Below are 15,006 nucleotides of genomic sequence, written 5' to 3'. Positions count from 1 at the left end.
TGCATCTAACAAGCGGCTGATTTTTAACAGTAGCTCTGAGACTCAATCAGCTCCTAATGGCTCCGTTTCAAAACGTTTCAGTGCTTTTTTCATCTCTTACTCTGGAATTTATGCTCTTTGTTCCCTGCTCAAATATTCTGGTGCTTTTCCTTAATTTCAGGCTTCTGCTTTGCGACGGCTCCTCTGCCCTAACTAGGCAGCTCATCGCTTGCCTTTCCCCACACGCAATCCTCTCCCGCGGCCGCTCGCTCTGCTTTCTAATCAGTAAGTTTCAGAAATTCCCCCTTTCTCTCCCCCTGACATATAGGCAGTGCTGCGGGGTCCGGAATTTCATAATTAGAAGGAAACCCATGTTTAAACAGGCCCCTGTGTAACAGCAGCTGAAAAGTGGTTCTATTTCAGCTTTAAAACCTCCTCCCTTTAAGACAGCGAATGCAGTTTGTGAATGCACCTGATCTTGACCTCCCTCCTGCTGCTTTTATGCAGTGCTGCAGATTTGAGCGCTGGTGCTCCTGATTTACACCATTGCAGATGAGACCAAACCCTCATTTCGGCTGCATTCACAGCGGAGTAAGAATATGCACATTTCAACTGAGGGCTTTGAGGTGCTGGGAAAATGATGGGGGGGGGGGTGGTGGGGGTGGATCTTTCCCAACGTGTAACTCCTGTCGCCGGTAATGAGACCCATGCGAGGCATCCCTGGGAAGGCTGTAGGATAAAATCCCATGTAAGCAGTGATTAGGAACAGATAAATTCCACTCAGGAAGGTAAAGAGTTAATCATCAACTCTTTAAGACTTCTCCGTGTGTGTTTATGTTCAGTGGCTTATCCATATCTTGGCAATTATTCACATGAAATAGAATATAAATCCCGCTACCTAATTTTTCTTCGAAAAATTTCACAAGGTAATCAAAACCCAAAGTGCATATTCTATTCCGGTGGTTTTATCAGTAAATCAAATTTTTATCATTTATCAGCAAAAGTTAGATTTAAGCATCCTCACTGTAATGTTTGAAAGATGAACATTTGTTTCAGCGGGTACTGTGCCAATCAATAATCTTCCAGCTTGACTCAGCTATCAATTATTGCTGCAATTATTTGTCTAGTTGGATATTTAAAATGTCATCAGAAAGAGATGATTACATATTCCAGAAAGCAAGGCACTGTATAATCAGATGAACTGAATCCAGTTAAATGTAGTGTGGTACTAACCTGTCCTTCAAAGCTGAATTCTGCAGCGGCGACTGAAACAACAGCTTTCTGCATTATTGTAAGGAAACAGATCTTAACCTTGGAACAGTGCGTGTTATTGGGGTCGGGTAATACTCGGCGAGAGGAGACCTTGCAAGCCTGGAAATTGAATCAACCTTACTGACAAAAAGGAGGGAGTTGGTGGTTTGGTTTTTTTTTTTTTTGGTTTCTTTTGGGTGGTTTTTTTTTGGAGGGGTGGGGGGGATGACTGGTTTTGTTGGATTTCATCTGCAAATCTATAAATAAGAAAATCACTCTTTTATCTGCCTTCCTGGGAATTTAAACTCCTGAGCTCGAAGCGCCAAATTTTTGTATGCCCTTTTTGCATTCCTTGACTTGATGTATGTATGGTAAATACTCTCGGTGCCCCGAGAACGCAATAAAGCTGTAGCAATTCTTGCAAGTCTTCCATCCTCCAAACTCCAGATATTCGGAGTATTATATCATTTTCAACTTCAAGGATATCTCAGCGATGGAGAGGAGACAGGATAAAACTGGAGGAGACTGGACAACTTTACGACACCTTTTGGTCCTATTTGCAAAGCAGGGAGGGGAAAATACATATATTATCGATTCTACTAATACTCGCTTGCGCAAGTTATGAAACTAAACGTCGTAGGATCTGGTTCAGCACTTGCTGTGCTTGCAACTCTGTGGTGACATTGAACTTGTTCAGGGACAGAATAAACCTTTGCCTTCCTGGCAGATGATTTGCAGATGGAGGTGTCGCTTGGGGGGACCTGCAGTTCCCCTGACCCACTTTGTCAGGATGGTTTGCTGCTAGCTAAATATCATTAATTTGAAAGCAAGAGGAAAGCAAGCCAAAGGGGAAGGCTGGGAAGGAGGAGAGACTGAAGAGGATCAATTTTGGGAAGGAAAAGGTGGAATAAGGCTCTTGAGGAAAGCGTCCCCAAGCCCATCACTTGGCTGAGGACTGGGGCTTTTTGGCTCCACTAAAACCATGCCCAGCATGTGTGGGAGCAGGGATGCTGTAGGATGGAGAAGGGACCTTGGCAGTGCCTGGCTGGTGAAAGGGGCCAACGGGGACTTGCAGGGACCACCACATCTCTGCAAGACGATGCTTTAAGTGTATGTGCTTTACGGAGCCAGGCACGTCAAACAGAGATGCTAATATTTGAAATGCAGCAAAAATAAAGCAAACCCACAGGTGATAAGGAGACTTGACTGCCTGGCCATGCCCTGGCAGCTATGTGCTTGGTGGTGAGCCGCAGTGGGAAGGTGCTGGCCCCCATTTCTCCCTGGAAGAGGGCTCCCAGCGATTTCAAAACACCAGCGTGCCTCAGTCTCTCCAGGAGTGCCTTGTGCGGTAGAGCTGCTGTGTCCTCCAGCGAGGTCCCACAGTGCTAATCGGGTCACCAAGCATTAGCTGGTGAGCCCTTCTCAGGAAAGCAGCAGCCTGGCGTTGGGTCTGAGATTCTCTCTGTATGTAAGAGATCTGCTTGTGTACAGTGCATTGCAGAGCAGCATCCATGATGCACACTCGCCCATGCTGGGTACCGGCTGCAAGGCCGAAGCTGCGATATAAACTGGGATAAGCACCCCATCGGCAGCCTCTGCCAGGGCTCGGGGGTTTCATGCTGCGTGTCGCCCCACGCTGGCAGGGGTGACCTGAGATGTCATGCTAGGGCATCTCCTTTCTCTCCTTTGCAAGAAACCTTTTGAAGCGTACTCTGCCTTTTCTTCAGATGCCACCAGCAAGGAAGAAAACTGTAGAAAAGGAAATAATTAATCACATAGGCGTATGAGAACGAATAAAATGTTTTGGAAGCTCTCTGTAGCTGTGTAATTGCAACACTGCATTTTAGAAGTGAATTGTTGACTTGATTGTCCCCAGCAGCCACTGGGTAAACACATAATGACAGACCATTAGGGCAAGGTGTCAGTTTGCTGGATTGTCAGGTTGGGCTTTGGAAAGGGCTTTGATGCTCTTTACGGGGCGGTGCTTAGATGAGGCTTGGTCCTTGCTGGGTCAGAGCCCAGGTGGACCTTCCAGCAGGGGACATACCTGGTGCCAGGCAGGTCCAGAGGAGCTGATTTAGCAGGTGTCATCCCAGCGATGCCACTCATGTTTGAGTCCCTTGAGTTACAAACCCTGGGCCTGCAGCCAGGAGAGGCAGTCCAGGAGAGGTGGGTGGGGAAGCCTGTGTGCCTGGGACGTGGTTACTTTGCTAATGGTATTTTTGGAGAAATGAGATGGTATCAGCGAGGAGTTCCTCCTGTGGGGCTGACAACACCATGTAGTTTGCCCTTTAGGTCCCACCACTGGTGTTTGAAGCTAGTGGAGCTGCTACCCATGTGATGCTGCAGTCTGCATCGCCTCTATTTCTCCATCCCTTTCTCCATCCCTGTAGTGTTAGTGTGTAGGGTGCATACATGTGCGTGATCAGGTCTTCTTTGCTTGAGGGCTTTCTTTTTAAAACTTCATTCAAAGCCAGATTTCAAGCACAGCATTATTTTCTGATGGCAGGTTTCTTCTGTTCCTTGCTAATTAAGACGCAACAGATTTCCACCCCCCTTAAGTTTTCAAAAAGCACAAAATCAGTCGTAGCCTGATACCTTACTTGCCAAGTTGGAGCTCGAAGCAGGTTTTCCTGGTGGCCAAATCATAATTGCCTTGAAAATGGTGACAGACATTGTGGTCAGGCCGGTATGCCTGGCAGTGCTGGCATGCTCCGATGGGACCCCAGCACCCCACGCCTCCCATCCATTTTATTGCTTGTTGTTAATGAAATATTCTTCTGTGGGGAAAATCTAGGTGTTACGGGTTTGGTTCTGCCTAGAAGAATAAGCAAATACAGAAAATACGTTGAGGCTGCAACCTATGGTCTTCCATGAAGCATGCACTTCTGCAAGGGCCAGATACTGCTCAGGGTTCTGAGGAGCCTGGCCGCCGGGCTGTGGATGGAGCTCCTCCTGCTCTCGCCTGTGTCCCCCGCGAGGATGCTGCACCTTTGCTCTTCTGCAGGGAGAAACTGGCCTCCCTCTTTCCATCGCATCCCACTCACTCTTTCCTGGGGCCCAAAAAACTGTTCTGTGGAAACCTGAGCAGTGCTGCAAAACCCAATGAAAACTTGGCTTTGGGAGAAAAAGGTGAATTCCTGAAGTTCCTAACACCAGTCTAAATATTTGAATGGCAAGGTAATGCCAGCTGTAGCTTTATTTTTATTGTTGCTTTTGCTTGGGTTTCTGTTTGAAGTTTGGATCGTGGTGTTAGCATTTTGGCCCCGTTCTTCTTTAAAATAAGGGCTTTTAAGAGGGGGTGTAATGAAAAAATAGCATTATTGATACTCGGTTTAGGAAACTTTCTGCCACTTTTATTAAAATTATTTCAGGGAGTTTGACTTTGAGGGAAAAATAATTATTTTCAGGTCTATCAGTAAGTCTTTTATCAAGAAGCCATAGATAAGGAAAGGCTGGTAAAGATGGCAGATGGGGGTGTGAAGGTCCCACAAAGCAAAACATCTTCTAGATTTTTGGCATTTTCACAACTAAGCTGGTCCCAGGACCCACCATCAGGCCTATTCATAAACAATGTGGACTTGATCTGCAGACCTTTATTTTTCAAATGCACAACAGCAGTGGTGCTTCTCATTTCACAAGCAATGCTGTGTCGTTTCCTAAAGAGTTTTGGGGACGTTGTCCTTTTAGTGTTTCTGAATCCAGTTCATCCAATCATAAAGAGAAAAGATTAGAGAGAAAGTACCCTGTTGTACATAAATGCAGCTACTGCTGTTATTTATTATTATTGTAATTATTATGACAACAACAGCGACAATGCTGATGCTAACAGTGCTAACAGCTACTTATAGTTGGTTAATGACGGACCAGGTTAATAACGTGCCTTATGCAATCTGGAGAATCAGGAGGAAGAATTAGTGCAAGAAGGAAAGAGTATGTTTGGACAGTTACAGTTCCGCATCTAAACTGATGCTGCTGACTACCAGGAAAAGGTGAGTCACGACAAAGCAGCTATTTCTTACCAAGGGAGAAGTGGGCTGCTGCAGGCGTGGAGTGGACCCACTGATCTCCCGGCCCTGCGATGCTTCCCGTGTCCCAACTGTTTCACTTCTCTAGTTTTCAGTTGAAAGGAATTTCAACAGTACGGATTTCTGAGGGAGTAAGAGAGAGAGAGAGAGGGGGAAAAAAGAGTTATTTGACAAGCCAGATGGAGAAGAACTGAATCAAGTACAAGTGGTAACAATTAATTCAATTTTTTTTCTTCCCCCCTTTAAATACCATAACAACTCCAAATTTATCAGTCCAAAAATCAAGCAGTCAGTTGACATTAGAGCTGAATAAAGAAGTTCCTGGGTTTGGCTCAGGGTGTTCCTCTGATAATTGGTGGCAAGCAGAGGAGAGAGTAGCACCGCGGGTTGCAGGTGTTCAGGCCACTTTTAACTTGTTCTCTGCAGTTTGATAGCAAAAGGTGTGTACGTGCCCTGTAGGTGCAGTAGCCCAGTAAAGACACCTTGGCTTTTGGGGTGTTTTGGGGAAGGTGCAGGAGAACACAGGAGCTAAGCCACCAGGGCTGGTGATGCTGGCTTGTGGCGAGATGCTGCTGGGAACAAGGGCTGGACCATCCAGGCAGTGAGGGCCAGATCCTGGTCTGCTCGGAGATCTCTGCCGCAGGGCTTTCTCCAGGGGCGTAAATGTGCAGCTGTGAATGTAATCCTTGAGAACACCGTTGGCTTACGCCGCCGTTCAGTTTGTGAAAACACCAGGAAAAGTGGGGTGTCTCTAATACGGCGTGTTTGTGTGCAGCCACTGCCATGCCCTGTAGTATAATACATGTTACACGAATATCTTGCTCCTTAATGTGGTGGTCCTTCCCCGACACCGTCCTGTGCTACTGCGGGGCTGCCTGTTTCGGGTAGGGACACCGAGAGGATGCTGCATGTGGTGTTTCAGCACTTCTGTAAAGTGCCGGTGTGTCCGGTGAGCAGCTTTCCTGGATCCAGCCCTGACTTTTGAGAAACGAAGCAAGCTCTTCCAAAGCACATTGGCACACTCGTGCAGATTATTCCATTACTCACTTGGCAATGCCTGAACTTGCATGCCTCGCTCCAGAATTATTTTTTTTTCCCTCCCAGCAGTGGCATCTAGCTGACAGCTTCTCCTCCCAGCTGGTCTTCTCCCCAGCATCTTGTCTGGCTTTGCTGCTGGTGGCTGTGGACGTGGCTGTGGGTCTTGCTCAGAGCCAGCTATATTCTGCCTTTCAGTGCACTGGGTGTTATCTGTGAGCGCAGTACAGAAGAGCCAGCTTTTTTTTTTTTTTTTTTTTTAAATATGAAAAAAGCCCCTTAATGCTGAAAGCAGCCATCTCTTCATATTTTACTGAGTAATTGTGCCAACTGCCCTTAAAGGCACTCAAATGCCAGTATCCATCCCACTCATTTGCTAACATTTTTCGGATCAGAAGCTAAATCTGTCACTCCTGTGTCACTGGTTAAATCACTTCTTTTGGGGGCATGGCAGGCAAGAGCTGTTCTGCTGCTTTTTTTTTTAAGGCAGGAGCCAGTAACTTGAGAAACACTAAACATTTGTGCTGTAGTGAAATGCTGTGCCCTGTCGCTAGTCCTTTGCTGGCCAAGGTGTAGAAAAGGAGTAAATACGTGACGGTAGGTGAGACTTCGCTGGGTGAGACCCGTCAGGTTTCATACTGGCCCCACGTTTGTATTTGGTACGTGGTATCCCCATGTCATTTTCCTAAAGGGGTAATTTCCCAAATATGAAGAAAATGAGCAGTATAATTGACTGGGAGGAAAAACGTACACGCGAAAATGTGAATGGCAATTGGAAGCTATTTGTAAAGAGTTGATGAGCTGTCCAGGAAGGAGAGGGCAACTTTGGCCCAAATCCAAAACCCACTTCACCCGCTTCAGTGGTGAGATGAGAACAGCAATTAGATATTAAAAAAATCAATATGTGACAATTAAAAAAATGGAAAATAGATAGCAATTAATCACAGTGAGGAACCATGGTGGGTAGAGAACCGGTCAGGGGAGCTGAAGGTGCCGAGGAAGACTCATGTGTGACACTGATGGGGAGAAGAGGAGAGTTTCTCAGGGAGAGTTCTTCCTGGGGAAAAGAGACACCCTGGTAGTGATGGATGGAAGGAGTGAGGTAGAAATTTTTAATAAATATTTCTGCTGTAGGCCTGGAAAGCATCAGTGTTATGTTTCTGTATCATAGGTGGGTGATGTTTTTTCTAGCTCATTAGTAGCCAGGGAGGATTTTGTAGAAGGTCCAATGGAGATAAAATGTTTTTTAAATGAAAAGGTCCTGACAGCTTGCACCCAAGAATCCCTGAAGAGTTGACACATGATGCTGGTTTTTAATGAAGCTTACGGACTGGGGAAATGCCGTCAGGAGCTGGTCAGGGTAACTGTGGGAGAGTTGGCAACACTTTGCCTATCTCTTCTGGGCAAAATAATGAAAAGCCAATATAAGATTCAATTGATAAAGAATTAAAGGACAGAAATATAATTCATGCCACTCAACTTAAATTTATGGAATATAGATTTTTGTCAAATAAACCTGATTTCATTCTTCCAGATGACAACTTTGGTTGATAAATGTAGATGGAATAGACTCAGCAAGGCGCTGCGTGCGGCACTGTGTGGCGTTGCGTATAGGAACAGCGAGCACCGGGCGGTACCACTAGCACGGGCAATTCAGAGCCTGCTGACGGGTTTGGGAACGTGGGGGCTTAGCTGGAGAAGTGTTGGTGGATGGGAGAGGTCAGCGGGGGCTGCTGGGAGCCGCAGCGGTGGGTTGCACTTTGTCGGTGATTTAGAAATGAATACGCAGTTGCGGTTGATCAGTGTTGTGGATAAAGCAAAGGTGGGTGGACGGCTGAAGAGCAACAGGGCTGGATTTACGGGGTGTCTGGACAGATCGTCAAGCAGGGTGTGTTGAGAGCACGGTTGGCTGCAGCCTGCCGCGGTCCTTGGCTAGAAGAGCGGAATCGGGGCCGTGCTTACAGAGCTGGGGTGCGGTACCCAGAAGGCAGCAGCTCTGTGGGAGGCTTAGAGGGAAACCAACTCTTTCCCAGCCTGATGCCGGGGTGAGAAGGGCTAGGCTGGTCCTTGAGTAGTGGGAGAGGTTGGAGGGGTGACTTCAGGATGGAAAAATAACTACATTTTGAAGTGTGCCTTGATTTCTGGGTGCGCAAGTACACTTGGGGGTGTGTGTGCGAGGCACATTGCGTACCAAAGGGCTTTCCAGTGTATCAACCAGAAAAAAACCCCAAACCCTCAAGAGAAAAAGAGAACACGTAGAGATTAGAACCAGAGAAATTCAGGTGGACCCCAGTTACCTGTCTGTGATTGTGGCTACTTGGGGGAACTGTCTGCGGTGGCAAGCAGTGGGTGCTCTCTTGTGTCTTCTGCGCTGGTTTGAATGGTTTGCACTGGGATTTCATGCTTTGCCCTAAAGACAGTTTGCAGGGCTGGAGGATATTGTGTTTTACCCAAAGACATTGTGTTGGTCATGGTGTGGGACAAGTGAGCGACACATACTGCAGGAAGGGTCAGAGAGCGAGAGCTGATGCTCCCGTTCTGCCTTAAATTCCTCAGTGTGAAGCAGCTTGGGATGTGAGCTCCAGCCCCGCTGTCAGTGCCTGAGGAGGGCTGGTTCAACGGTGACCCGCCTCGCATCTCGATCTAGGGGATTCCTGTTAGCCTCCTGGAAATCGGCCCGAAGGCCCGATGGCATTGCAATGCTGCTTTGGATAACGCATCCCATCACATTGCCCCGGTGGACGATGAGGCGTGAAGAGCCCTGTGGGACCTTCTTCAGCTCCGTCCTTGACCAGCACCAGCTACTGCACCTCCCTGCTGTGCTTTCCTTGCTTGCCCGTGGTCTTGCCCAGATGCTTTAGCTGGGAAGGCCGTGTGGACGCAGAGGGTGGCCCATAGCTAGGAGACATCAGCGGATCAACAGCCTTCGGCTCCTACAGTCCTGGCTGGCTTTTGGGGGACCCAAACACGATGGTGGCGATGGTGGTGGGACAGGAGGAAGGAAAGGCGAGTACCCTTCCAAAAAGCAGGGGTTGCTGTAGCGGGCTAAAGACCTGTCTCGCTGTTGGCCGGCAACACGTGGGTTAGTGCCGTAATTCTTGCAGTTTGGCAAGGCTGCATCAGACTGGAACGTATCTCTAGGTGGTGATATGGTCAGTCAATAGCCTTCATAATTAATCAAGCACTAATAGACAAATTAGAAATCGCTTCTCTTCAAAGCAGGGGGTGGAGGCAAATGGCTGGTGGATTTTAACTGTTTCGCTGCTTTATTTTATTGCCTGGTTTTACATTGCTCCCTTGGAAATGGTGGGTTGTTTAGGGAAGTTTTGTACATAAACATGATTTTAAATTTAAATTATTATCTTGATTACCAAACGTGGATGGTGAATTGAAAACTTGTTTTTCAGGCAAGCAAATGAAGAATAATATTACATTTTACACTCCACTAAATCAATGTAGCCCTAATTTTGCCATGCAGGAAATCAATTCCGGTCTTTATAACAGTCGAAGATGTTATGAACAAAGTAATTTCGCAAATTATGGCAAGTAACACGTTTATTGATGACTGTAGTTTAGGAATTTAGAATTTGTGAGAGCTGTAATATAATAAGGCTGTACTGGCAGGAGCTGAGTGAAATACAGATTATACGGTGAAACTGTAATGCATCATTTGCTATTAGTGGACTGGTAATAATTACCAGTTTCAAAGCAGCTTTTTCCATGTAATCTTTAGTCTCAGTTGTAACAGCCCTTCTCATTGACATTATGATTACACGAGCTGCCCTTATGATCTAGAATATCTAGTTGATGGGAATACTAAAATGTGGTAGCGAACACTCGATGTTGTATCCTCATTATAAGATAAAATGCTATTTTCTCTGACCTGATCTATAAGGTAGAGAGGCGAGGTAGCGTTACATTGTTAGCTCCTACCGTGGTGTTAAAAACTTGCACTTCATTACGGTGAAGCAAGATGAAATTTTCCCATTTAAGATTTTTTTCCAAGCTCATAAATGAGCATAGGAATGTGCAAGTCCAATTGAATTTCCCTCTAATTTCAGCAGATTTAAGTGTTTATCTGCGCTCGCATGCCTGGCACATCCTAAACACTGCAGCGCATTTTATTCCGATGCCGGCTTCAGGATGAAATGTTAAATATTATTCCAAGGGCTTTTAAAGTGATTAAAGTGTTAAATGCCTGCTGTAGATGATAGAGTCTTGTTTTACTTGCCCGATTCAGCTTCTCGGGCCAAACGTAGAATAACCACAGAGCCGGGAGGCAGGGAGGAGAGCTGCGGCGGGGCACTACAGCCAGCGCTTCGGGCTGCCTGCCTGCCTCTGGTATCCCCGCATCATCCTTCGGCTCGCCCGAGAAGGAAAACGCCTGTGCGAAGCTTTTCCTCCCCTCCTCCCAGTGAGATGGGAAACAAGACGGGTACAGATGAAGCGACGTTTTCTTTCCAAATCTGCCTCATTTGTTTTTTCTTTCCCTTTTCTTCATATTAGGCAAATAGGGGAAACCTAATGGGGGCAACTCGCAGTGCAGCACGGAAAGATGTTTACCCAGGAGTGGTGCCTATGGAGCAGATACCTTGTAATGTAAATGTTGGGTCAGGGCAGGAGTGCGTGGCGCAGGCAGGTATCACCCCAGGCACTGATGCCCTTGGAGGGCTCCTGGTTTATTCCTCAGCAAACCTCAAGATCATGTTTATTTTTTTAAATATCACTAAACAGAAACTCTGTGAGAACTGCTGGGCAGGGCTGGAAATGAATTTTTATTCTCCTTGTAGCTTAGGTTTCAGTTTATCAGCATTTAGCAAAAAACATCCATATGGGGGTGGAAGAGAATTATTCTCAAAATTGCAGTGATGGATAAAAGCGCACTCACCTTTGCCATATCTCACGCCACTCTTTTCTCGTGGGCGGCCCTCAAAAAGTTATCCATCCCCCTTGTTTTGCCATATATTAGAAGGGGCTGCTTTCGGCTGTCATTATTAGCTGGCTTTTTGTTTAGTTATTTATTAGTTGGTTGCTCTTTTATAATGTCCGTGTTATCTCCAAAAATAAATTATCACGAAATAGAGTTAGCTTGCTACTTGCCAAAGTGGCATTTACCGTCCTCAGCTTCTTTTCAGTGCAAGAGAAATAATGTGGCTCCGGCAGGGCGCTCGGCCAGGCCTCCTGGCCACCTTCCAGCTCTTTTTCTGGCGGAGCTGCTGCTCTCCCTGCCTTCCCCTCTCCCTGTCCCATGTGCCGTTTCATTTAATCTTTTTTTTCTCTTTCTCCTTTTCTTTTTTTTTCTCTCCTTTTTTTTTCTTTCTTTTGCCCCAGAGCCAAATCTCAGCTAAGGAGCAGGAGATAACTGCCTGATTTTGTGCACGTTGTTAGTCTTTCAAAATAAGGAGTAGGCTAATAATCTGGTGATGAGCTTGCTAGCAGTTGTGATGCTTTGGGTTGCTCCTTTGATCCGATGTACCTGCTTTCCTGGAGTGCTTTTCAGAAGGGGATATATTTATTTTGCATTTATCTATCTATCTATGTATCTACTCCCCAGTCCAAATATTAGCAGCCTCTTGCAGCAAAAAGTCTGTGGAGTTGTAGCTGGCATCGACTGACTTTAACATCTCTCTATTTTTTTTATTTATTTTTTTTTAGCATCTTTTTTGCTGCGGTTACCTGCCAGGGTTCGCTTTTGAACCCAGGGCTGGGGACGGTGGGAGGAGGCGGGCGTGCTTCGGGTGGGTTTGGAGCTCCCCGTCGCGCCCCTCGCCTCCTCCCGTCCCCTGTCCCCTGCCTGCAGCCGAGCTGGGCCGTCCCTTCCCCAGCTCCCAGCTGAGCCTCCTGGAGGAGCGGAGCTTGGGCGGGGAGGCGAGCTCTCGCCCGCCGGCGGACGGCCGGAGATTGACGCTGCTTGTTGTGTTATTTTGCAGGTAAAGATGAGCCCAGCAGCTACACGTGTACGACTTGTAAACAGCCTTTCAACAGCGCCTGGTTCCTCTTGCAGCACGCACAGAACACGCACGGCTTACGGATCTACTTAGAAAGCGAGCACGGCAGCCCCCTGACGCCACGGGTTGGTATCCCAACAGGACTAGGTGCAGAGTGCCCTTCCCAGCCACCTCTCCACGGGATTCACATTGCAGACAATAACCCTTTTAACCTGCTCAGAATACCCGGCTCGGTCTCGAGGGAGGCGTCGGGGCTGGGAGAAGGGCGTTTCCCACCCACGCCGCCCCTCTTTAGCCCTCCCCCGAGGCACCATTTGGATCCGCATCGCATTGAGCGCCTGGGTGCGGAAGAAATGGCTCTGGCCACCCATCACCCTAGTGCCTTTGACAGGGTGCTGCGACTGAACCCCATGGCGATGGAGCCCCCCGCTATGGATTTCTCCCGGAGGCTGCGGGAGCTGGCCGGCAACACCTCCAGCCCACCCTTGTCCCCGAGCCGGCCCAGCCCTATGCAAAGGTTGCTGCAGCCCTTCCAGCCCGGCAGCAAGCCCCCGTTCCTGGCCACACCGCCCCTTCCTCCTCTGCAGTCCGCTCCTCCTCCCTCCCAGCCGCCCATGAAGTCCAAGTCCTGCGAGTTCTGCGGGAAGACCTTCAAGTTTCAGAGCAACTTGGTGGTCCACCGCCGGAGCCACACCGGGGAGAAGCCCTACAAGTGCAACCTCTGTGACCACGCCTGCACGCAGGCCAGCAAGCTGAAGCGCCACATGAAGACCCACATGCACAAGTCCTCCCCCATGACGGTGAAGTCGGATGACGGGCTCTCCACCGCCAGCTCCCCTGAGCCAGGCACCAGCGACCTGGTGGGCAGCGCCAGCAGCGCTCTCAAGTCCGTGGTGGCCAAGTTCAAGAGCGAGAATGACCCCAACATGATCCCCGAGAATGGGGATGAGGAAGAGGAGGAAGAGGAGGAGGAGGAGGAGGAGGAGGAGGAAGAAGAGGAGGAGGACTTGAACGAGAGTGACCGGCCGGACTACGGCTTCGGGATGAGCCTGGAGGCGGCCCGCCACCACGAGAACAACTCACGGGCTGGCGAGGAGAGCCGGTCGATGCCGGACGTCATGCAGGGCATGGTCTTGAGCTCCATGCAGCACTTCAGCGAGGCCTTCCACCAGGTCCTGGGGGAGAAACACAAGCGGGGCCACCTCCCCGAGCCCGAGGTGCACAGGGACACTTGCGACGAAGACTCGGTGGCCGGCGAGTCTGACCGCATTGACGAGGGGGCTGTCAACGGCCGGGGCTGCTCCCCGGGGGAGTCCGCCTCGGGAGGCCTGTCCAAAAAGCTGCTGCTGGGTAGCCCCAGCTCCCTGAGCCCCTTCTCCAAACGCATCAAGCTGGAGAAGGAGTTCGACCTGCCGGCCGCCGCCATGCCCAACACCGAGAACGTTTACTCCCAGTGGCTGGCGGGCTACGCCGCCTCCCGGCAGCTGAAGGACCCCTTCCTCAGCTTCGGCGACTCCCGACAATCGCCCTTCGCCTCCTCCTCCGAGCACTCCTCGGAGAATGGCAGCCTGCGCTTCTCCACGCCGCCGGGCGAGCTGGACGGAGGGATCTCAGGCCGCAGCGGCACGGGAAGCGGAGGGAGCACGCCCCATATTAGTGGCCCGGGCCCTGGCAGGCCCAGCTCAAAAGAGGGCAGACGCAGCGACACTTGTGAGTACTGTGGGAAGGTCTTCAAGAACTGTAGTAATCTCACCGTCCACAGACGGAGCCACACGGGCGAGAGGCCGTATAAGTGTGAGCTTTGCAACTACGCCTGCGCCCAGAGTAGCAAGCTCACCCGGCACATGAAAACACACGGGCAGGTGGGAAAGGACGTTTACAAATGCGAGATTTGTAAGATGCCTTTTAGCGTGTACAGTACCCTGGAGAAACACATGAAAAAATGGCACAGTGATCGAGTCTTGAATAACGAGATAAAAACTGAATAGAGGTATATTCGTACCCCCCGCCCCCCCATCCACCCCCATCCCTTCCCCCCTCCCCCCCCCCCCCCATCCCTGTAGAGGTTTTCTAGTCCCTTGTGATGGAAATCATGGAAGCTAAGGATATTCGGAAAGTGCTTGTCACCAGCACACCCTGTTTATTTTCTTTTTGTTCTCACCGTTTGAATGCATGATCTGTATCGGGGCAATACTATTGCATTTTACGCAAACTTTGAGCCTTTCTCTTGTGCAATAATTTACATGTTGTGTATGTTGGGGTTTTTTTTGTTTTGGGTTTTTTTGTTGTTTTTCTTTTTTTCTTTTTCTTTAATTTTTGGATTAGACAGCATGTATGGTATGTTATGGCTGTTTTTAAATTGTCCCTGATTAGTTGCTGAGCAAACACGTTGCTGTTTCCAGTTCCGTTCGGGTAAAAAAAGAAAAAAAAAGAAAAAAAAAAAAAAGAGGAAAAAAGAGGAGAGGAAAAAAAAAGAAAAAGAGAAAAGCAAAACCAAACCAAACCCGAGAGCAAACAAAACCGACCATGCTGCATACATCCTGTAATACATATCATGTACAGTTTTGTTTTGTGACGTGCGAAGGAAAACACGCTTTGGGTAACCCTCTACGGACAGGACCGATAGCACCGAAGAAGTGTTGCGTTAGCTAGATTGCTGTCTTAAAAGAATAAACCCACCGATTGGAGAAAGAGTACCCATTAGGAAAAAAAAAAGGCCTTTAATTGGAAAGTAACCGACCACCACCAGTCAGAAAGAGGTAGAT

General features: G+C 48.5%; 1 protein-coding gene across 7 annotated transcripts in view; it reads left to right on the top strand.

The window, feature by feature from the left end:
- The window catches only part of BCL11A (BCL11 transcription factor A), a 75,094-nt gene that overhangs the window by 51,698 nt on the left and 8,390 nt on the right, over window positions 1–15,006 (top strand). For 3 of the 7 annotated variants that reach the window (XM_055725396.1, XM_055725401.1, XM_055725399.1), the window contains exon 3: window positions 12,224–15,006. This exon is cut by the window's right edge and continues 2,800 nt beyond it. In XM_055725396.1, the coding sequence (XP_055581371.1) occupies window positions 12,224–14,229 (2,006 nt within the window). In that variant the 3' untranslated portion in view covers window positions 14,230–15,006. The remainder of the gene's footprint in view (window positions 1–12,223) is intronic. The other 4 variants (XM_055725402.1, XM_055725400.1, XM_055725403.1 and 1 more) reach the window with 4 other exon arrangements.

This window comes from Falco cherrug, chromosome 13 (assembly GCF_023634085.1).
Source record: "Falco cherrug isolate bFalChe1 chromosome 13, bFalChe1.pri, whole genome shotgun sequence".
NCBI classification, from domain to species: Eukaryota; Metazoa; Chordata; class Aves; order Falconiformes; family Falconidae; genus Falco; species Falco cherrug.
Note: the sequence above shows the minus strand (reverse complement) of the source record. Positions and strands in the feature narration are given on the sequence as shown.